Below are 25,250 nucleotides of genomic sequence, written 5' to 3'. Positions count from 1 at the left end.
ATGTGCTCTTTAAATACATTTCCTGGTCTGATTTAAGTTACTCCATCAAATGGTAATGCTTTTAATCTTACATACAGACTTTACTATTATTACATCACTGAGGTCAGGGATCATACAATGGTTTCCTTCTTTGGTTTGACAGACATCCACCAATTACAGAAGTATGTTTGATTTTGGGATCTCTGGTTTTAGTAAAGTTCTAACCTGCTGACAGAGTTTGCAACAAATAACTATAATTAGTTTATACTCTCCCTGTGCTTTCATGAATTTTATCAGAATCAAAAGTAAATTTATACCTGCTTTGTGTTAGAGAGTAATTACTGTAAAGCTAGGTTTGACTTTTTCTGACAAAATGATTACATTTAAACAATCATTGCGTCATATATTGGTCACCGGCGTGCTCAGTGGACCTAACACCTCCAACAGCTACTCCTTTGTGTACTCTCTTGTGAATGTTGAATCTCTGACACACATTAAGGCTTCTGTTAGAGAGCGTAAACTGCTTTTTTTCACATTTCACAAAGATCTAAATTAGGTTTGAGTTTCAGCTTTATGTTCCGGGTGAATAATACAGCAACAACCTACATACCATGCTGCTTATGCTGACATAGTTCTGATTCAGTCTACCTTCATACCGCTACTATGGCTGCATTCAAATCTTTAATGTTTCCAAATGTGACTTGTGCATGACTATGTGCCATTATTTATGGCACATTGTCCTGCATCTGTTCGGTTGTGAAACCACATAGATGTGCTTAACAAACCTGGCAGGGCTATACTGGATATTTTCCATATTAATAAATATACAATTACGCCTCCAGTCTATATAGCTATAGACTGTAGTCATCTCCCTGCTCTAACAACTTCCAACAACTACAAGGAAGACTGTTGTTCTTGGTATGATCTGTTAATGCTACATCTGAGCCGGCCCTTTAACATGGCTGTTCAAACAAATCATCCTTGATTTATTTTTGCATTTATGCCTGTTTTTGTAATTTCTTTGAAAATATGTCAGTTTACATATGTCTTATATTTTCCAACCTCTTTATGTATTATCAAGCCAGTTTTCACCCCTTTGCCTATACTGAAAGCCTTGCTGTGTTGTTATAAAAATGTGTCTTAGCAAGCTAACTAACCAACCTTATAAATGCGTTAAAGTATAAAATGTCTTCGATTTTACCTAAACACAAACTCTAAATTTTCTTGCATAAAATAGCAGAAGAAACTTCCCCCTGTGTGGGAGCCAGCAGGGATATTTCACAGAGAGATGACCATCCCCATAATCACAGAAACACGTTGATTCAGGCTCCCCTTGCCATCTAATGGTGAATATATGTTTCTAATCATGTTCTCTCAGACACCCATACAGCCACATCTCCACAAAAACAGACATTCAGCTTCTTTCTGCTTGTTTTGAGCTGACGTTGGATCTCAAAAACCACCACAGACCACTGCCAGCAATACCTGCCTCTCACTTAACCAAGGCTCAGAAGACAAAAAGTCATGTCCCCCCCTCCTTTTCCTGCACCTGAGCCTTGCCCCTCCATCATACTCAGTCTTTGGGCTTGACTGGGCCAGTGGTGGGGGGCAGGTGCCCCCCCTCCCTTCCTTTGATTGATTCCTCCTCTCTCCATCATTTATCCCCTTCGTCTGCCTCTGACACAAGTGTCAAAGGCAACGCACCAGCCTGATGGATAAGCCTGTTTATAGATGCCAGTCGGCCTGGTAGGCCACTGATATTACAATCAGCACCTGTGTACCTGCTGTTCTCAGAAGCCTCCGTTATTCAGCTGAGGTCAGGAGACACGCGGATCCGATTGAAAGATCGATGTCCAGACCTGGATGTTGAAAATTGGAATTGTAAATGTGACTTTTTTTTTTTTTTTTTCTCAGCCTTAGTTTAGATAAGGCTACAGATGTCTGTGATATTAAGCTTCCTCTCTCAAAGACAGGGGTAAAGTGTTAGACTAAGACACCATATTCTTTATATACAGTTTAATTAGTAAAGAACTTTAAAATAATTTTAAAAATGCTTTATTTTACAGTAATGGTGGCTTTTGATTTACAAAAGGCAAAGGTTCTTTCTGTAGCAGAGAACAGAAGAGTTGCTGCATTGAATTCTTGTGAGTACGATGCCATTAAGGTTAATGATCCATTCAGTCTGGTTTAAATGGCACAGCCACAGGGACACTCCTGGAATTACTCATCCAAGACTTATTCGGATAACACCCCACCATAACAGAGATTTCTAAACGAAGCCATGTTAATGCTCTGCAGTCCTACACAAACACAATTTTTAGTAATAGATCAGTTTAAAAATGTCCATCCCGTTCTCTAACGTAACATCTTAATAAGGAAATCGTAAAGCCTTTCTTTCATTTGCAATGCAGATTTTATTTCTTCCATTTGTTAAATGGTTCATTCGAAAATTGTTGCACAAAAACAGTAATAAGTGTTTTCGCACTGTCCAATAAAACCAAAGGTGTAGGTACAGAGGAAGGTCAGTTTTGGCGGCTTTGGGTTACTTTACCATTTTTGCTCTTACTTTTCTCACCAAATCAAGTATCACATCTAAGACAACAGCCGTTAATCAAAGTGCTGCACACAAAAACATGTTGGAGAAATTCCAATTAAAAAAAACAGTTTGATTGAAATTATACTCTGAGATCAGAACTGATTGGATACATTTTTAGTTATTTGGAAAAGGAGGATTATGAGTGTCTTCCTTACTTTATGCCTTAAAACATAGTAATGTCATAGAAAAAAAAATTCTTGATACATTGTGTTTCTGCTATTTTTCCATTTCTGTTTTAAGCAGTCTTTGACTCAAACAATAAATTAATTCAACTTTGAGGATACATTTGTAGTGGCAGACAGCTCTGGTAATTCTTCAACATGTCTTCAGTTTAGATTACCGTTAGTTAGTTTTTGCATTGCTGCAGTGTGGGCAAGAGAGGATGCTATTTATCCGGCAGCAAAGGGCATGAATCCATACATACGCCATCCTACAATAGTCTAATCATGTGTTTGTTTTCTTCTGCTTATCTGAAATTAAGATGGTTGGGTAACAGATAAAAGGAGAACAACAAACCAAATGATGCTCTCTTGCATATTTAAGTATTCCATAGCATTGCCAGGTCTGAAGGGACTAAGATGTGCATAAAAACCTCCTATGTGAGGCACCAAAGAGGCATTCTGATCTGATGCCTAAACAAACTCAATTGATTTCTTTCAATGCGGAGGAGAAGCGGCTCTAATCCATGCTCCTCCCAGATCTGGGCTTTCTCAGCACATCTCTCCGGCTGAGCCCAGCTACCCTACAGAGGACGGACAACTCAGTCACTTATATTAGAGATCACCTTCTCTCTTAAATGTTCCACATCTGATTAGCAAAGGAGAGGTTTAGAATATAGACAGAGCCTTAAGAAAGAGAAAGTATTTATCTTCTTAGGTTCAGATCACCATTTTTATCCACTAAGCCTCTCGTTTAATTAACATTTCTCTTGTTAAAGAAAAAAAAATAATAATCTGCTTTCTTGTATAATATTACTTATTGAGGAAGATTTAAAAAAGGCATTTTCTGCTCAAATGTATTTAGTTTGAAAAAAAACTTGTGGTAGATAAACATCATGTTTTCTAGCATATGTAAAGCTTGATTTGATCGTGTTTCAGAGGCCTCTCTATCATCTCTGTTACTCAAACCTTTTTTTTGCTTTAAGTTTGGACACCCGGCCCAGAGTTCTTCAAGAAGGGTGTACTATTCACCCCACACCCACTTAAGCTGGTGACAATAGTAGGATTAGAGAAGAATTTACTTTAGCAAAGCCCCGCACCAACTCTAGAAAAGCCTATCCATCACTAAATGACAAAATGTAAAAGGTAGGGAAAGCGGGGAGAATGTGATAGGAACCGGTCAGCGATTTTAACCTGTTGGATGTTTGCTATGGTAGCTTATAGGACTGCAGAGGACCAATGGCAGTGAGTCTTAGACAACCTCAATGCCACAGTGGAAACTCTTGGCTGTCTCTCTAATTCTCTAAATATGAGTGAAAAGCATATACATGGCTTTTCCCCTTTCTGTTATCTGCTAGTGTTTGATGTATTTAGTAAATTAAAGGATGTTTTTGAGTTTTAGGTGCACCATATTTGTGTATTCCCAGCAATGCCGTAAACACCTTAGAGACGAGATTCTAAGATGCACGCTGATTTAACTGTAATCACAACATAAAAGCGTTTAATTTTTGGTAATAGATGTTCATTATGTTCGCTCCCAGAATTATATGTTTACTATTGTTTATAAGTTTACTCTTTTTAGTATAACTCACACTGGAAAATGGAGATAGGCACCTCCTGTTTGCTATGCTGCTTTTATACTCATTAATGTAGTTTTTCCCTGTGAGCTTCCTGACTGTCTCCAAGATCTAAAAGACATTTAAAAGATACATTAATTTGAAAGCTGGGTGCTAATGTTTCATTTTTCTTACAGGCTTTTGTCTTTATTAGAATGCATGACAGAAGATGCTACCCACATAAATTGATGCTATGCCATCATTAGTTGTTCCTTGCCACATTTATATGTAATATTTCAGAATAACTTTAAGACTTTTACTGCTGAAACTGGTTGAATGCTTGAATGCACTGAACCCTACTTCTCTACCAATTAACCCCCCAAATCACTGCAGCGTTTTCCTAAATCCACACAAGACCTTTTTTTGTCCCCACTTCAAAAGGGGATAAGCTGCCATAAATAGGGAAGGAAAAAAGGCTAACCTGTTGGCAAACAGTGAAAAGAGTCAGAAAAGGGTTTTAATCCTTATTAGGCTAAATTTAGGCTAAGTGGCCTCAAAGATCTTTTCAAAGACGACTTTCTTTCAGGCAGTGCGAACCCTGCTGGGTGAAGTTTCAGGCTCAGTACTTGAGGCCTTTGGGCTTCCTAACTCTGCACTTGCTGCAAGCTGAGCTTGTTTATTTTGCTTTACTTCACTCACACTCCAGCACAGCTTCTTAGTCAGGTTTATTTACTTATTTGTAGTTTGACCTTGTAGTTTGTTTTACTTCCCTTAAGGCAAATAGAGCTTTATACGTGTGCAGTGATTACATCTTGAATTAGTTACATGATGGCAGAACAACTGGGACCATCAATCACCAGTCAAAGCAAATTGACTGAGCTGCTTGCGAACATGTTGACTGAGTGTCCAATATTCAGTCTTTTGTATTGTGCCGTCTTTCACATATATAAACTGTTAGATCGCTCTAAGCCCCCCTGACACTTAAAGTGTACCTATTGAACTTATACAAATACCCAGTTTGCTTGTATAGAAGGAAGACTTTAAGTGTCGTTTCAAATTTAAGGTCAGCAGATGATTTACTTAAATCTTAGTAATTCTAACCTACTGGGAATGTATGGAAAATACTACTTTGGCTGTGATTTTACATTAAATACAGTAGATTTAGCTCAACCGTAATTTAAAATGGAATGCTTTAAATTATGTTCAAAGCAATAAAAGGGCAAAATCTTAACAGTTTATAGTTTTACATTATTTTCAAGCAGAGATCACGGATTAGCGGACCGGGGTCCGGATCCGGACCCACCTGCTGGGTAATGCAGACCCAACCTGATTTAAAACATTTATAAATTACCGCATGTTGGCGGACAGCAGTGTCTAATTTTACTTGCGTCTCTTCTTCTGTTTATATGGTAAAGCCCTCCGCAGCTTCCTGGTCCAGACTGCACTTTGACACAGAAGGCAAACCTGTGGAAAGGCAGGTGGTGGGAAAGAAGGAGAAGACAATAAGAAAAAGTGTGGACTGCTAAAAGAACTGCGGTGAACTGGTTAAAGAAAAGTGAAATGGCATGCTCAAAGATAATCCTGCACATTTTGAGTATGTTTGGCTCAACCTACTGCTGGGAAGCAGGATTCTCCAACATGAACATAATCAAAAATAAATATCGACCCAGGCTCAAAATGAGCAGCTTGATATGTGCTTCAGAATGGCTTTGTCACCATTCAAAACCAGGTTTAAAGCCTTGCAGGTCAGCCTAAAGCCCACTGCTCTCATTAAGCCATAAAAAAGAAAGGTATAAAAACAAAACAAGAAATGGTCAGTTCATGTGTTTAATAAAATATGTGAATCAGGAAATTGTCTATATACCAAACTGAATGATGGTTGTCTACTTCAAAAAACACTTTAGATTTTAAAATGGAATTATTTTATTTTATTTTTTCATATTTTTAAATTTAAAACACAATGTATAACATGGATGCATAAACACATTTTATTTTAGTGTTAAATGCTTTTTAAAGTAACAGATTATAATATATATATATATATATATATATATATATGTATTTTTTTTTTTTTATTACCTAGTAATCCAATCATTTTTCTGTAATGCAGCCATTTTACTTTAAATATAACATTTCTGGGGTATGTGAGGTTAAGCTTGACAGTGAGAGTGACTGGAAAGGTGAAATCATGTGGCTTCCCCTCCTTAGTCAAATGCTTTCTTTTTGGCATTGTTACCCATTTGTGTATTTCATGCCTCCAAGAGACGTACCATTTGTACCTGTAATGACCTTTGACTGAAACATCCACCCTTGACTTTCCTGAATTCTTTAAAATGAAAGGTGTCATTGAATCTTTATACCTCTTTGTTCATTCTCCCTCCTTTCCCCTGTTTTCTTTGTGGTTTTATTTTTTCTATTTTTGCTGTCACTCAATTTCGAAAGCAAAATCCATCTTAATTGGCTCCAGAGGGCTTGAGGAGACTTTGTGTCAGTGGTGATGAGGGTCCTGATTGGTCCAGAAGCTCAGGCAGCCAACAGACCCTTGTTAGTGCGCCGGGGTCCTTTTGCTTGCTCATTAGTCCGATGAACTCGTTTACTGATGGGGGGTGACAGGGCTCCGTTTACTAGTGTAGAGCAGATGAGGTTGGGGGATATGAGGGAGGGAGGGAGGGAGGAGAGGTTTTGAGGATGCGCAGAGAAGAGCCTTACAGTTTATAGATTGAAAAGCTATTGAGGGCAGTTAAATTTCAGCCTTGTCTCTCATTTGCTGTCGTAGTAAAAGTGTTATGGCAGAAGCTTCACTCTGGGGTCAGTCAAGTGAGAAACAATCACTCAGGGTGGGGAGGTCACACTCAATTTTAGATATACATTATTCCCGGCTTTGGTCTATGCAAATGTGAATAGAGACTGCTGCCTAATTGTTATATTTCATCCTGTGTTCAGATGGATTTCAGGAAATTATGTTGATACGCGTTTGTTTATCAAGTTCAGTAAATCAAATATTATCCTTTATGCTATATAAACAGCTCAGTTGCAGTGATTAAGTTTAGCCCTTTTTTTCTGTTCCCTTGGATGCTACGTAACAGTTAATGAAAGCCTACTGCTAATGCAAAAAGAGGGACGGTAAGAAAAGATTCAGTTTTTCTCCACAGCACTCTGTAGATTCTCTCTTTAGGCTGAAAAAGTTTGCTGGCCAGTGAAACATTGTGGTAATTGAATTACATTATCTGTTATTATTTAAGTTTTTACTGAAAAATGTCTTTAAAATAAAGTTTTTATTTGACCCTTTAGAACTAAAACATCATTTGATGAGCAGACTGAAACCTCACTAGTTCAGAGCCGATGCATCTATGAGCCTGTAGTCCATTTTCTTAAATTTACTTTGGGTCAGAAGTTCCTGCGTTGTTTGGCGGTTTTGACATCAAGAGCATCCATGTTAAATGGGTCCGACTTAGCAAACGATCAAAGCGACATATTTAAGATTGATTTTTTAGAAACTCAAAAGTGACCAGCATTCAGCTCAACTCAGACACCAATGCAAACTCTGGGTGAGGTAAAAAAAAAAGTAAAAAAAAAACTTAAGAACAAGTGCGAGCTACAAGAACAAGCAGAGGAGTGCTGCAGTTCTGTGTTTTCACAATAGGTGGCAGTATCGCTAGAATGCCTTTAAAACAAAATCTACTGTATAAAGTTCATACACAGCAAGAAGTCTGAAGTGCTCTAAACTGTCTTGATGGAGGACAGTACTAAATTTGTATTTGCTACAACACAGCAGCCAACATAATCACAGACTGTGGAAACTTCACACTGGAAAAGCAAGCCACTTTTTGTACTTTTCCACTCTAGCATCAAACCTCAGGCCTTCATTTCAAAATAAAAAGCTTTTTAGATTTTCATATAAAAAGAAAACTTTGATCCAATGAGCAACAGCCCAGTCCATTATTCTAGAAAAAGAAATTCCGGTGTCTGTGGTTTAAGTGTGGTTTCACACAGGGATACTTGACAGTTCTAGCATTTGTCTGTTGGTCTTTAGTAGCTGTAGTCCACTCTTTGTCAATCTCCACTCTTTATGAATGAGCTTTGCTTCATTAAGTGCTTTTTTGTTTTCCTTTCCCTGACTTCCCAATAGTTTTCTTGAAATTAGGCCTCTGTGAACAGCCAAACATCTTTAGGAATGATCTTTACTGGACAACTGTCACTTCGGCAGGCTTCCTCTTTGAAGCCATAATGAAGTTATTGTATGATTCTGTATAGTTTTTGCCAATACAGCATACGTTTCAGTTTCTGAATTGCATTCCACAAATAGCTACATTTATTAGGATATAGCATTTGCATAAGAAGTGCACTCTATTAGATCTTACATTTTGTAATGGATAAATGCAAGTTGTTCCTTAGAGTATTCTATAGAGTGATAGGAAGTTTTTTTTCTGATGAATTCTATCAAGTTCTTCTCATTTTGCTTGTCCTGCGTCTATTCTGATGTTGATGGATCACCTCTCTTCCTCCCGCTCATTAATTTCATCACCTTATCTCCCACACCACTTCATTTGACCAAAAGGTAATAATAAATCCCTCATCCATTATCCTTTAACTGAAGCAGCCATGCGGAAATACTTAATAACAGGCAACAAATTGAACTTCAATCACCTCTTTTTTCTTCCAAGGATGCACAGCACATTAAACACAACGTGCAAATATGCAATATGCCATTCATCAAACTCCGTTTATGAGGAATTGTAAGCATTTCTTTTCCCTTTTTTTCCTGCTTATGACAAATAAGCATCATTGGTATCTGGCAAAGGGTTCTCTTCTCTCTAACCGAATGTTCTTATCAGCCTGAAACCATGTGCACACTCAGCCTTCACAGCAGCAAAGGCAGATGAGAGGCTCATTTATCTTAAACCATGTTTCTGATAGCTGCGCCGTTATTCCCCTTATGCCTTAATCTGATTCTGTTTTGAGTAAATTGAATTTATGTAGTATTATTCCTCCAATTGGCGTGTTTCTAAAGATGCCTTGCTCGGAAATCAGGAGTTGGTTTGAAAAGGAAGGGCTGATGGAGAGGCACAGAGATTCAGTGGTGGCGTTTTTTTTGTTGGCTTTTTTTGTGTGTGTGTTTGCGCACGTGGTTACACATCTCAGCCACAGTCACCAGGCCCCTCTTCATACGTCCCTCCTCATTCTGCGATCTTTGGGCGTCTGACAGAGACAAACGACAGTGCTTCAGAAAATGAGGAAAGCCCGCCACACAAACAGGTTAAGAGGAGGGAGAGCCGAGAGAGAGAGCCTCGCAATCGAGGCTGGTTCCTTTGTTTTCTCTTTGGCTGTGTTCTCTTGCATGACGCTTTAAATTGATCTTGGGATGTGTGAAACCCGAATCCATGGATACTGTTCCACTTGAGATAAAACATCAATACATTCTTGTTTCATACTGGACTTGTGTAAAAGCTGCTGGCAAATGTTATTTTACTACTTGTGCTTTTTATACATAGTTATAGCTATTCATGTTCACAATCCTTTTTTAATTGTACGAATATTTTACCTTGTGTTGTGTTGTACCTTTCTTCAAATATAGAATTTACACACAATTACTTAGTATGGTTGCATTGGCCTATGAAACGCTATGATTTGGGTCAATTGTTCTTGGTGTTCTTTCACATGCTTCCACAGAGGTTTGCTTAATTTTGGTACATTCTTTTTGGCAGGACTTGTGTAAGGACAGGCTACAAGTTTTTTTTTTTGCTCTTTTCGGGACGATTTTCCAGTCTTACGAGAATTTATTTGATCGGGCTCATTGTGCGTCCTGCACTGTGTAGTATACAAGGGGTATTGAGGCGATTAGCCTGTCACAGCCATCTACCGATTAGGAATTGTAAGGTTGGGAGAAAATCAAATATTTTTAAAATTCAGTCTGTGCTCGTGAGGTGTTTGTGAGTAAATCCTGCTGTTGAAGTGGAGCTACGAGCCAACTTACCAAATCCTCATGCACGGTGCATGTGCAAACAAGGGAGTTCTTCCAGATTGACGAATCCAACCAGCGCCATCTCTCGGCGCTGAGTCTGTTAAGTTTTAAACCCTGCAGTTTTGTTGTACAGTTTGAGCTGTAGCTGAGTACAAATATTGAAAATATCATATGGTATATGCCCAGCCTAAGTGAGCCAGAGGTAGTAGGCTACCATATCATATTTATACAGATTTATTTAAACCTTTTAGGCTCTGCCCGATTCTCGATTCTGTGAAACGAACTTGGTAAGTGCACGGTGACATTCGTCTACCTTCACCTGGGACATTCTATTTCTGCCTTCCTCGGCAAAAACAGAAGGCAGTGAACGGGAGCTGCCAGCCTCTGAGCCAGCCAGGCTACCCGTCTCGTCACAGTCATTTAAATCTAATGGAGAAGGCATCCGTTTAATGAAATAGCATTACTGTACAATTTCGGGAAATAAACTCATCTCCCCCTGATTTAGATAAACCAGCGTCACCTTTCTCTCGCTCCCTGAACTGCGGAGCAACTTCATAGCATGTTTCGTAATTAAACATGCTAGCAATGAAGGGCTAGATTAACGAGAAAGCCACACTCCCTCAATAAGCCCCAAAGAGAGGTAGGAAATTGGTTTATTTCCAGAAATGGCATATGATTTACTAGGAACCACATTAAGTACAGCCAGTGATAGAAAACTAGCTACTTATCAGCAGAGCTGCCTTCCATGCTGGTCGTAACTTTAGCTTCTGTCCGGAAGCATCAAAAACACGGCATTCATTAAAATGTATGCCATGTTGAGTGTGCAGGTGTTTCTGCATGTTGGATGCATTTCCTCCCATGGATGTAATTGCCATTTTGCAATGATTGCAAAGCACCATGTTGCCAACTTTCTCTTCCTTAAAATGAAGCCAAACTTTCGATCGCTTTGACTGCTTCTGTTTTGCTTTTCTAGACTTCCGCCTGGTCATGTTGTACTTGCTTACTGAATGCCGTGTGCGTAACTTGCGTAGAAAACGTGATGTAAGTCGTGCTGCCCAGCACTAGGCTCTGGTGCTGCCTGGAATCGTTAAGAGAATCGTTAAGCGAGCTGCCAAGCGGTGCCATGGAATTGGAACACACGGAACCAGTTCTGAACAGGAACCGGTTTTCGATTCCCATCCCTATTTAATGCCTTTAATATATTTTGAATTACAAACAACTAATCTAGTGATGCACAAAAAAATCTCCATTGCAGTTTGACATTTCTACACCATGATGCCACCACTCCCATACTTTATAGATGGGATGGTGACTCTCTGGTCTCCTTCCTAACCAACATGAGGCCTGGACATTACTGTGGTATTTAGACATGTGTGTTACTGTTTGAACAGATGATGTGGCACCTTTGGCATCTGGAAAGTGTACCCAGACCAAATTTCTTGATTAGTCTGGATTTTTTTTATATTGTCACACAAGGAAATGGTGTATTTTAGGTAATCCCTTCAAACCTCTATAGGTGGGGATCCATGTGATGCTTATGAAGCTACCATCTTCTTGAGTTAGAAGAAGCTTGAAATATATTATCTCATGATTGAAAAATTTAGCAAAATAAAGCAAATTTAGGCCACTATCTGTTCTATAGTGAGTTTTTAGTTAAATTTAATGTCAAAAGGAAGGAAATCTTTTTTATTTTGCACAGTATCTGATTTCCGCCAGTAGTGTGTTTTTAATAAAGAGTATCTGCATACACATGTGGGCCCAGTCTCTCTTCTATGGCACTGTAACATTGCTATCTTTTTGATTTAAAGTGGATCATTTGCCCCATTACAATTTATCCAAGAGGATACCAAAATGGCCATAATTCCACCTCAGACAATAACCTCCACACCATGGTAATTTGTCCAGACGTGGTCGGAACAGCAAAAGCATTACAGGTCAGGTAGTTTGTCAAGCCCACTGTCACCCACCCTGCTTTTTCATCTGCAAAGGAGAGGGACAATGATCTTTGGAACATAGAGTGCTATTTACAGCGATGCCGTGGATTCATGGTCCTGGAGAAAAATATGACGTCTGGCTGCCGAGGCTTCTGTCATATCTTTGAAGGATCGGGGATGGCAGCTTCATCAGTTCAATGCCGGGTGTCTACTTGACATCCAGTGTGAGATCTTAAGTGAATTCAGGGGATGAAATAATTTAGTCACTCCCGGCTAGAGGTGAAAGGTTATATTATGTTCACTCGCTAAAGACTGAAATTTGATTATCAGAACAACAAATGGAGAGGAAGTACTAAGAGATCAGATTAGTTCTTGTGTGCACAGAGATTTGCAACATTTGTTGGCTATGTCCCATGTGTATTTATTCTATATGATCACAATATTTATAAATATTATTATTTTGTACAATATGTTATTTTGTTTTTCCAAAGTTTAAATCCTTTTTCTTTCATTGCAACTTTTAACTTATTTTACTTGTTGTTTTTTTTAAACACTTTTTCTAGGATTTACAAACATCAATTTGAGTTTAAAGCTGAGCCAGTCATCCTGTTGTTCAGACATTTGAAGATGGGTCATCAGTGAAAGGAAGCAGTACCAACTAGCTTCAAGCTACTAATCCGTATTTAATTGAACTCCAGAGACTTTGAAGCCAGTCCGTGATGCAGGCGGCTCTTACTCCTCTGAGAGAAGCCAGGAGAGATGCTGTCCTCTGTTAAGGGTCTCAGCTGGTCCCCTCTGCTGTCCCTTCTGTTTAATGAGCTCTTTAACTCAGCTCTGAGCTCTACTTGGCAGCTCATATTTAAATATTTCTGAATAATAACCCTCCCCTAACCCTTTCTCTGACAACCCTGGTCGTTTCCTTTTACCTTTTGAGTACCATCCCTGCATGCAGCCTTGTCAAAGAGACATGGTTAAAAGTGAGAGCAGAGGGTTAAATAAAAACCCGGCTAACAAAGCCGTGCCAAGCAGGCTGGGAGTATATCTAAATGCTGCATTAGTCGGAGCACGAATCACAAAGCTGTGAGTCTGTCGGGATCTATGACAGTCATCAGAACAAGTCCCTCTGACAGCGCTACAGTCTCCACAGGGACAGATTAAACCAAATTCATCCAAGCACTTCTGTTTGGAGCTCAGTTACATGATATTATTTGACCTCTGTCTGTTACCAGTGTGGAAATACTCAAAACTATATCATCAGATGTTTAATATAAAACTTGTTGCATGTTCATGCCACACTTGGATCAGGATAGATGACCTTTTAGTGGACTAAACACCATGTTGACTCCTTCTAGCTAACCAGCGCCCATTCTCCAGCTAAAAGGATCTCTTTTTCATTGAAGCTGATCAATAAAAAGCATCAATCGTGTGTACAGGCTCTTGTGCCATCACTGTGAGAAATGAGCAGACCGTGCATTAGTCTCCTTTTCTTCCATTTCTTTTTCTACAATAATCTGCTTTGTGTCTTTTTTTTATTTCTAATTCATTTTAATTATTTGAATAATACTTTATAATTAATACTTTCCCATTTATAGTAAACTTTTAGCTTTTATAATCTTAAGAAAAGAATCAAGTAAGCTTTGGGAACAAATGACCTAATTAAAATGTGTTTTATTCTTCTGTTTTCTCAGGTTTTGTCCTACACAGAAGGTCTTCATGGAAAATGGCTGTTCACAGAGATCCGTGCTGTCTTCTCCAGACGCTACCTGCTGCAGAACACTGCTCTGGAAGTGTTCATGGCAAACAGAAGTATGACACAACAAGACAGTTTCAGAAAATCAGCCTCATTTTATTGAGTATTTCAGCGCAGAATTTCTTATTAAAATGGATAATTCTTCTAATGTGTGGATTTCTATCTATTTTGCTGATATACATGTTTGTTCTTGTGCAGCGGCCGTCATGTTCAACTTCCCAGATGCAGCTACAGTAAAGAAGGTGGTCCACAGCCTTCCTCGTGTTGGAGTGGGCACGAACTTTGGCCTACCTCAGACCCGGTTAGACCTTTACGAAATTTTTTTTTTTTTTTTATTAAATCTTGTGAATCTGCATTCAAAACATTTTTTCTGGCAAAAAGCTTGAAATATACCCTTAAAGTCAGGGCTCTCAAACTCAAATCCTCAAGCAACTTTTAGATGTGCATCTGCTTCAACACACCTGGGTCCAGGATGAGCTCATTAGCAAAGCTTGAATGCTGCTAATGAGGAAGTTAAGCCGTTTGAATCAGGCGTGGGACAAGAGTCAGATAAAAACGTACACCCCTGCATTACGTCAAGTTAAAAAGGAAAACACCAACACTCATTCTTAGCCTTCATGTCTAGGCCTTCTAAATGTCTTGTTGATGAGACCCAAAGTGAATCTGAGCTATGAATGAATCAATCAGTCAGTCTGTCTACTTATGAAGTCATTTGTACTTATTCTGTAGACTAAGAATAGCATTTCAGTCACTAGTGTCAGTATTAACCAGGAGGATAACTCTCACATCCATCAACTGCATTGACATCTAAATGCAGTTTTAACCTCTGCTTCCCTGAACGGCAGGATTCATTATGTATTCTGCAATATTTGACTTTAATTCCTCTTGGAATTATAATTTATTTTGCATACTTTCACGTTGGATCTCGTTTTTTTCTTTAATTTCACAATTAGGTGCTAACTTTTTTTAACTAACTCCTGTGCCAACAGAGGAGCTTTATCTACAAACAAAGTGACCAAAAAAAAAAAAAGCAAATATTACACTACCAGGATGCTGTCCTGTTTTAAATAGACATTTTATGTTACAGAGTTAGCTACTGGTGTTTGAATTTGAAAGTCATACAACATGATTATCCTTCTTTATTTTGTCTACATACAGTACCTGTATGTCTAAACTCTGGAAAATTAAACAAAAGCTTTTAAATTTATAAAATGTTCAAATATGCTGTAAAGAAGTAATTGCAATTTATTTTCTGAGCTTTGTAGACAGTCATAAATCTATTTTTAAACACTATTTTGCAAAAATATATTTTTTTTCTTTTTAAGTCCTTATTAAGCCTTTCCTTTGTTGTCAGTAAAATTGTCCAATCAGAAAAGGTTTCTGTAGTTGTTTAGTTAAGAGCAGGAGAGTGTGTAAGTGTGTTTGTGTAAAACTGAATTGAGGTGTGAGGTTATGTTTGTCAGCCTCATCAATCCAAGAAGTTTAAAGGCTGGATCACGTCTGAACAGAGCTGATGATGTATCTGCGACTATGCCACTGTGTTAAAAAAAAAAGCCCTTTTAAACACAACCAGTATCATGTTATCAGTTTTTTACACTATACAGGTCCTTTTCATAAATAAACTGTCATCGAAAAAAATCCCAGCTATGGTCCTTTTTAATTTCAATTTAGACATTATTTTATGAAGATTTTGGTTTTCTGTATTAACATTTGAAAATGTACTTTTTTAAGGTTTTAAATGGCCATAATCACTGACTCTGACGTTGATTAATTCCGTCATTTTCCTTTGTTTTAATTGGATTTGGGGTCATTTGTTTTTGCCCCGCAGCATTCATCATGCTCCGGGTCTTGGTTGTATGTATTCAGCTTATATTTATAGTTCATTTGTCTTCTTAATGAGCAGGAAGAAGTAATGTAGCTCAATATTTTTCTGCTGACTTTGTAGTGCTTCTTTTTATTTCTCGCCACTGTCAGAAATGTCTGCCTCTAAACTTTTTATCCGTTTTAACTCTGTAGACGCATCTCTCTGGCCACACCCAAGCAGCTCTTCAAGACATCCAATATGACACAGCGATGGCAACGCCGTGAGATATCCAACTTTGAGTACCTGATGTTTCTGAACACTATCTCTGGTGAGGACAACACCAAACACCTCTGTGCCAGACTGAGGACAGGAGGGTGTGCTAAGTCATAGCCTGGGTTTGATGGCTGAAGTTGCATTTGTGTCACTTCCTTGCTTCTTTGTCTGCAGGTCGTACCTATAATGATCTTAACCAGTACCCAGTCTTCCCCTGGATTCTCACAAACTATGAGTCACCAGAACTGGACCTTACTCTTCCCAGCAACTACAGAGATCTGTCCAAGGTGAGATGCTTTTGGGTTTATCAGTTGAAGTATTTCTTGATGTTAATCTATTTCCTACTATCAGTCTATTGTCTTATCAGTGCTTGTTTACTGCAATGTTAAATTCAGCTTACATTTAACGGATTACTCTTTTTACCCTGAATTACCTCCAGTCTATGATTTCAGTCTTTAGAATTTAACAGAGTTCAGGATTCATAATGGTTTCATCTAGATAAGTATGGAAAAATAGAAGGTATGGGAAATATCTCCAGTTACAGACCATTATTCTAACCCACTGATAAACAGCTCCCTCTGTCCATCATTCGTTACGGTCTGTGCTATTTTCTGGATCTTTGTGTAAAATAGGACCGCTTAAGGTAAAATCTGCCATAAATTCACACTCAAAGTTTTAAAGAGCAGTTGGGGCCATATATACTTTATACACGCTGTTTTTCTATAAAAGGGCTCTACACACTTGGGCGATGCCTCATTTTATTTGATTTCAGTTGAAGTAATCTTCTCCACATTTCAGTTGATAGACAGAAACAACTTCTTTCAGAAAGGCCTGAGTTGGTATTAGAAGAAAAGATTCTGATTTTTGACCACAATTATCTATGCTCAACCCTGTATAGCTCCAAATATTCCTGTATATGTCTCACAGCATGCTGTGTGACACCACCTCCGTTCTGAATCCAGTTCTATTACTACATATCCATGGAAAGTTGATTGTTAGGACAAAACATTTCAAATTTTAATAAGAAATGCCTGTATTTTTCTTTGCAGTGGTTAAAGTTCTAGTGGTAAATTACATTTCTGATTACTATCTGATATTATTATAGGTTAATGTGATCTATGCTTCCCTGCTCTACTTCTTGCTATTATTTATACACACACTATATTTACTGCCTTATTTATATACTGTATATATGTGCTCAATGTATTGGATTTTCCTAGGAATGTGCTACGTTTGGGGGATAATAAGTAATGTTGCACTATAAGTAATACTGCACTAAAATGGTGGTAACGGTATGGGCGAGTACTGACAAATAGGGCACCAATACCATTTTGAGAGCCAAAAGTTTATTCAACTATTGTCACCCATTCCAGGTAGGCAATAAAATGTTCTACTGGATTCACTTTGTTTTGGTCTTTTTCCTGCTTTACAAAGGTAGGCAGCAGCTTGGCAAAGCTGTGATGGCAATTATTTTACATCCAAGTAGTATGCAGTTCTTCATCTATATACACACACATTTATTTCAGACAGATGATATTGGTATGGTATCGGTATCGGCCGATATTGCACAGCCAGGTATCGGGTATTGGTATCGTGGCCAAAAAAAATGGCATTGGTGCAACACTACTTATAATTACTTGTATGGACCAGTCAGCTGGTTGTCATACTTTGTTTTTCTCCAGACGTTTTTCTTCTCTATATCAAGCCAGTCATAACTAATAATGATCTATTGGTAAATAGATTTATTATTATTATTGTCATTATTATATGTCTTTAAAAATTATTAAAGCAGAAAAAAGTAAAAAAAAAAAGCACTATATTTTATTAAGTATACAGAACCATTGTAGTATCTTTTCCTGCTTTTTTAAAAGTTTTATTTCCTAGAAAAGGTAAAGATGAAATTTGTATTTAGATTATTTGGTTTGCATATTGGCTGCTGCTCCGATTAAATGCTGTCATTGCAAATTTCAAAACCTGATATTTAAAGTCAATTCAGCCAAAAGTCTTGATAATTTAAATATTTAGGCTTTGACCTTTTACAGAACACCAGGAAGTGAAGTACCGTAGTACTCCCTGGTAGCACCAGGCATCAAGTTAATGAGTTTAAAACAGTTAAATCTGCCCTCAGAAGCTACCTTCCTCATAAATACAGACTCCTGCAGCTATAAGTGCTCCTAAGATCTCCATGTTGAATGCAGACATGAGGTTATTTAGTTGCATGAACTACTTCACTTTTACACCCATTCATTCCACACCCACACAGGCAGATAGTCGGGATATAAGCAACAGCTTGCCAATTCTCCAGGTTGTATTACGCAGGCTCAGTGGGAGGACAGCGGATCGGATTTGGAGTGAGAAGATTGAAGTTCTGTCAAGATCCTACAACTAAAATGATGGCATAAATCAGCCATAAAGGGAAAAAAGTGCATTGGTTAATGGACTCTGGAAAGGTCTGGGGAGATGCTTCTTAGCTTCGTCATTTTTAAGCCCCAATGTTTCTGTTAGCAGCCGCCTATAATTTAGAGATGCAACAAAGTGGTCGATCCTGCAAGGACTCGCCTACATTGAGATAAGAAGTGAAACTTGTGATGAAATTTTAGTTTCCTACTGAGTATATTTTGAAAAGTCAACTATTTGATGTTGCCCAACGAGGCTCTTTAAGTTTAAATATCTAAGAATTCGTAGCCTTTACTAAAAACGATTGATGGAAATAAAGAATGGACTGCAGATGTTTTATTCAGTAGAAATACAAACTGGAATCATTCAGCAGACTTTTGATCTGCCTTTTTGTACACATTTGCTAGTAGAAATAAAATGCTTAGTGGTTTTAATTTGTTAATTAGTTTTAAGTTTTTATTATGGCTGGTATCACATTTTAAAAGTTAATCAATTAAAGTAAATGAAGTTAACATGCTAAAAATGTGTTCTACATCTATGTCCATCAAAAACATAATTTCAAACACTCCCTAATTCGCTAATAAAGGGCAGTAAAATACAGGCTGAGTCAGCTTAGATTCAGCTAGAAAAGGAGTATTTTCTCTACAACACTTCCTTTTAAGCTTTATAATAATGGCATAATGTTTATAAAATAACTGAACTTTTATATTTTCAAAGCTAGCTAAAATAATTTACTTTAAAGTTCACAAAAACAGATAGCCTGTTGGTTCTTAGGTGGGAAACATTTCAAACTACTATTTAAAAAATCTCTAGATATTACCTGAGCAGGGAAATGCAGCTGCAGGTGATTCCAGACATCGTCAAAAAGGGTAACATCTGCAAAGCTGAAGTTTTAAGCCAGTGTTATTTAATTGAAATATGTGTGATGAGGGGAGTGGAATCCAATATGAGGAAATGCAGCTGCTCACAACAAAAGTCAAAACAGAAATAATACATTGAACTTGCATATAAATATAATGCACACTTTTAACTGATTGTATTATATGTAACAAACTCCAGTGTGATCAGGGATATGATGCAGGACTGTAATTTAGTTTACAGTACCCATTAGCTGTTTTTCCATCCAAATATAATGCAAATTTTGACTGAACTTTCAAAATATTAGAAAAAGAAGTTGAATACAATAAAGAACAAAAATGTGAATTAGAAATGATTTTGTTTAAGTGAGTAACTGATGAGATGAAAAACGAATTTCATCTTGTGTTTACATTATACTTGGCTGCAATAAACAGGAAATAAAGATAGAAAGCTAACACTGAATGTACATCAGTAATCGAGGAGGGTTTTAATAAATGTGTTGCAGTCAGGAGAGTGGTTCTGGCGCCACCAGTCCCTCCTACCACCATCAGGAGGCAATGCAGGTAAAGTGTCTTGACCAAGGATACATCAACACTGAAAGCAGAGGTGGGGCTGGAATGGACAACCCTCCAGTTGAAGGGCAAATATTATGAAAATTTTTATATTTATAAATTTTTTTGCAACACAGAAAAAGTGGCAGTAGTACATTCAACATAATATTTACATTTAACAACTTAATCCCCAAAATTAACAAATATAAGTATGAAATAGATGGAAAAAGAATGAAAAACAAGATAAAAAATTAAAACAGACGAAGAAAACACACACGAAAAACATAGCAAACTGCATCATTCTTCCACTTTTCTTCATAGTCTTTAAGAAATTTAGCCAATGAGGACCATGATTCTTATAAAATATACTCCCTTTCATCTGACAATATAAGTAAGTTGCTCGATAGCCATACAAGAAGCCATTCCCTTATTAGTGATGTTACATGCCATCTGGAGACGTGGAGATAGAAATGGGATTCCAATGAGACGCTGATCAGTCATGTGAGGTCAAGATTATACATCAGAAGTTATTCGACAGATGTGTTTCCATTACCTCTTATGGACGTTTAACCTTATTTTTAAAAGCTCAAAAACCACTTAAAACTTTTAATTCAAAATGTATAAAGTTGATTTTCATCAACTCTTCTAATGCGATATTTTAAGATTAGCATAAAAATACATTGGAAAGACATCTTCTAGTGAAATTCATCAGGCTTTATTAACTTTAACAAATTTAGATCAAAATGAGATAGAAATATTAGTGTGTGATGACTTGCTCTTAGTAATCGAAATACAAATGATCATATTTTTGTTCCTATTTAGCAATCATCGGTTTGTCTTTCAGGCTTGATGTTGGATATGCGACTTATGCTTCATATTGCTTATTTTTTAAATCCCTCTATCTTTAGTAACCTCTGTAATTTTATCTTTTTTTTTTATCTCCTTTAAAGTTGTGCAGTAGATGTAAATATGACTTTCAGGAACACAAGTAGGCATTCACCATAGTCATCCCCTCCTCCTCTTCTGTCTTAGCTCATTCTGGCTTCCCGCTCTTCCCCGTTTGCATTGCAGCAAAGTTTAGACAGCTCAGCATCCAAACTCGGTGAAGCCTCACAGCCCCAGGGAGTTTGTGACTGAAGGGGAGTTAGGTTAAAGGAGGAGAAACGGAGAGACAAGCAGAAAGCACGAAAAAGAGGAGGAGAGTGTGTTATAGGAGAACATCATCATTTGCAGCCCTGTCACTCCTTTCTTCTTCAAGAGAAGAACAGCAGATGAGAGAGAAGGAAGGGAGGGAACAGAGCCAATCTTTATTACATCTGTTTTATTCATGTTGTTGACGTGTGTGATATCAGTGTATGACTACTGGACCGTGTCAGACTGCGCTGTTTGGAAAAGGGCAAACAAAGCTATACAGCCTTTCTCCTCCATCCCCCATCATGCTTTTCTGCACCCACGATCACTTGCAATTTTTGCTAGACATTGCTCTGTGACCTTCAGGTATTTTCGTTTGGTGTATGCATCTGTGAACCATTCTCCTCCACATTTCTTTTGTTTTTTTCCCAAACCTTTGTTTCCCATTTGCTGTTCCTTACTCCCCCTTGCTTCACTGTTTACTCCCCCTCCTGCATCTCCTACCCTCCTCCTACAGTATGTCACCTCGGTGGTTGTCTCTTGAAGAAACGGGTCATCTGCGAATCTTCCAGTGACATTGAGAAGCCAAATTGCCATGAATCCATGTGTGCGCCACACACTCGCCGTCGCCAGAGGCCACACAGAATTTATTTCCCGTCTTCCAGAGCTTTTTCGACCCCGAGGAGTTTCTTATCATAAACTTTACCCTCACCCTGACATCAAACACCAACCCCAGAGATAACATTGTAGCCACAATAAGCACCTACTGCTGACTGCGAATGTTACACATCTCTCCATAGATCATCACAATTTTTCAAAAAGAGAGGTAGGTCTTAAAACCGTATCCTCAGCTTTAAACATCTAAGACCTCCGTTCACCTTTACCACTGGATCCATTGGCCACTCCAGCAATTTTTTAAAGCTTTCCTACTGCTCTTTCAGTACCGTTTCTGGCTCATCTCTGCTCATACCTACTCCTTAGCAAAGCTAAAGAAAGAACAACCAATCTTACAAGTCAGGTGGTCTATTGGCAGACCTCTAGTCAGAGCTTGCATGTTTTAAAGAAACCGTGATAGCTTGGTTTCAACCAGTGTGTTTTTTCAACCCAGTCTCATGGGAAAATGTACCCCCACTACGTTGGTCCACACTGCAAAACGTAGTGGAGGTACATTAATGGCCATTTTTTTGTGGTACTGTTACGTTTCTTCTACCTATACGCTTTCTATTGTTTTACGTCATAGTCACGTGACTTTCAAGATTCCAGCTGGGAGAAGAAAAAAAAATAAATATATGGCCGACATTCGCTCATTTTTTGTGGAAAGATTAATGACTTGAGTTTGTTTTTGCATTAAAATGAGTTTTGATTACATTTCTAGTGAGAAATGTATAGTTTGTTACCAGAATATTTACTCAGGGAATGTACATGTTCACTTGCTTGTTCGTTTCTTGCAAAGATTTTTCAAGATAATGTGAAACTGTAACATTTTGGTATAAACATGGCTGAGATTTCTCTAACTTTTAGTGGGAAAATCAATAATTTCAATCAGTTTCTGCATTTAAATGGGTTTTTGATTACATTTATAGCGAGAAGTGTAGGGTTTATTTACATAATATTTCCTTAGTGAACATACATAATCACTCGCTTGCTAGTTTTTGCTACGGTATTTCGGATCTCGTCAGGATTATGTGAAATTGCAACGTTTAGGCTGCTACCCATCGCCTAGCATTTAGCTGCCGCCCCGATTCAACATTGAATTCTTTGTGATTTAACTCCATCTGACGGATCAAACCCTCGCCACTGCGGCGTTGCGTCTCAGGTTGATTTTCAGATCAATGCATTACGTCGTGGCATACGGGAGAAACTAATTAAACTAGTAAAAAAAAAGGATCATGGGTTAAGATCGGATGTGTTTTATTTGGAAATCTACCGGATCCTTTGTGCATTTCACTTCCTGTTTGGTGCGATCTCATTGATGGGTTTTGACCCGATTTTGACCAAAGAGGAACAAAAAATAAATAAAAAACAATTTAAATACACAACCAGCATATCTGGAATCAGTGACAGAGAGCGACTGGGACCAGAAGTTTATTAATTTCTCCCCACTGATTTCCATTCAAAATGTTTTCGATCCCACCGTGCTCTAGGGAAGGGGCGGGCATACCGCCACCTACTGTTCATGAGTGTGTAGCAACATTGTTTTACATCTATTAAATTCTATTTTTTTATTTTGTATTCTGAAGATAAATAAATAATGCTTTCCTTAATCTATAAATATCTTTTATATTTCCTTTATTTCCCAATAATCCTTTAAGACTCCATTCTTGGCCTGTCCTCTTTTCAATTTCTTCCTTTCAGGTTCATATGTTTTGCAGTTCATCAATACATCTGCATTTTCTATCTCTCCACATCCTTCACATTTATCATTATTTTTCCTCCCTATTAAGTATAAATTGTCATTTAAATAAGTATGACCTACTCTTAATCTGATCATTATTATTTCTTCCCTTCGGTTTCTCTCATTAATATTTCTATTTAATACTGACTTTTGTACTTTATATAACCTTCTTCCTTTTTATCTTCATTCCACCTTTTTTTTTTGCCATTTTTCAATGTCTTTCCTCTTAATAAATGATTTTCCTTTCCCTTTCCCTAAAGGAATTGTAATTGTTATTGCCTCCTCTAATTGCTAATTTGTCTACTACTACTACATTTTCCCACTTTGACCTTTTAAGGTTAGCATATTGACCAAAAGCTGACACCAAAAATAAAGCAATCGATTATTTACAACAATATGCTACATTTAATGAAGACTAATACAGATTTTACTCTCTTATAAGAATTAGTTTTAGGTTTTATAGAGGAGAGTTTGTATCGGCAGTCATCTGGGAATCTTTTATGTATTTACTGGTAAAGAACAACCTCTCAACCCATTTAATGTAAATGTTGCGTCGAACCAGAAAGTTATTTGATGAGCATAGATGCATAAATATGTGCATAGCTTTAACAAGGGCCTCATGAAGGTCTGTTCTGTTATTCTCTTTTGGAGAATATAGACATTGTGGGCATTCATTTCCCTGATAAGCTGGTGAAGATTCTTAAACATCCAGGTCATAATCATTCCAAAAAAAAAAAAAAAAACTTTGGACTTTGTTTTTCAAGTTTGAAGACTTCCCATTCAGGACGTTTTTCAATTCAAAATTACAGTAGCCCAACAAATCCTTGTTTTGGCTAAGAAAATATGCAAATTGAACCTGATGCCTGATCCCAATAGCTTGACTCTGAACCGAATTTGATCCCTATTACTTTTTGGCCACATGCACATTATTGTGCTGCCTGGTCAACCCTAAGAAAATGTTCTGGAACTGCCACTGAACTGACACCCAATGCATGGAGGGTAACCCAAAAAGGGCCATTGTTAGAGAAACTGGGTGCCTACAAAGTGCTGTTTTCAAGCTAATTAATGGAAAGTTAGGTGGAATGAAAAGTAGACAAATAACAATTACAATTCCTTTAGGGAAAGGGGAAGGAAAATCATTTATTAAGAGGAAAGAAATTGAAAAATGGCAAAAAAAAAGGTGGAATGAAGATAAAAAGGAAGGTTATATAAAGTACAAAAGTCAGTATTAAATAGAAATATTAATGAGAGAAACCGAAGGGAAGAAATAATAATGATCAGATTAAGAGTAGGTCATACTTATTTAAATGACAATTTATACTTAATAGGGAGGAAAAATAATGATAAATGTGAAGGATGTGGAGAGATAGAAAATGCAGATGTATTGATGAACTGCAAAACATATGAACCTGAAAGGAAGAAATTGAAAAGAGGACAGGCCAAGAATGGAGTCTTAAAGGATTATTGGGAAATAAAGGAAATATAAAAGATATTTATAGATTAAGGAAAGCATTATTTATTTATCTTCAGAATACAAAATTTAAAAATAGAATTTAATAGATGTAAAACAATGTTGCTACACACTCAGTAACAGTAGGTGGCGGTATGCCCGCCCCTTCCCTAGAGCACGGTGGGATCGAAAACATTTTGAATGGAAATCAGTGGGGAGAAATTAATAAACTTCTGGTCCCAGTCGCTCTCTGTCACTGATTCCAGATATGCTGGTTGTGTATTTAAATTGTTTTTTGTTTTTTTTAGTTCCTCTTTGGTCAAAATCTGGTCAAAACCCATCAATGAGATCGCACCAAACAGGAAGTGAAATGCACAAAGGATCCGGTAGATTTCCAAATAAAACACATCCGATCTTAACCCATGATCCTTTTTTTAAACTAGTTTAATTAGTTTC

General features: G+C 37.6%; 1 protein-coding gene across 9 annotated transcripts in view; it reads left to right on the top strand.

Annotated features, from left to right (window-relative positions):
• The window catches only part of lrba (LPS responsive beige-like anchor protein), a 260,811-nt gene that overhangs the window by 170,908 nt on the left and 64,653 nt on the right, over window positions 1–25,250 (top strand). For all 9 annotated transcript variants that reach the window (XM_038271819.1, XM_038271823.1, XM_038271825.1 and 6 more), the window contains 4 exons: window positions 13,874–13,991; window positions 14,134–14,236; window positions 15,952–16,067; window positions 16,187–16,299. In XM_038271819.1, coding sequence (XP_038127747.1) covers window positions 13,874–13,991; window positions 14,134–14,236; window positions 15,952–16,067; window positions 16,187–16,299 — 450 coding nt within the window. The remainder of the gene's footprint in view (window positions 1–13,873; window positions 13,992–14,133; window positions 14,237–15,951; window positions 16,068–16,186; window positions 16,300–25,250) is intronic.

Source organism: Cyprinodon tularosa, unplaced genomic scaffold (assembly GCF_016077235.1).
Source record: "Cyprinodon tularosa strain WSP-4 unplaced genomic scaffold, ASM1607723v1 ctg81, whole genome shotgun sequence".
In the NCBI taxonomy this organism is placed as follows: Eukaryota; Metazoa; Chordata; class Actinopteri; order Cyprinodontiformes; family Cyprinodontidae; genus Cyprinodon; species Cyprinodon tularosa.
This window is presented reverse-complemented; position numbering and strand designations above follow the sequence as displayed.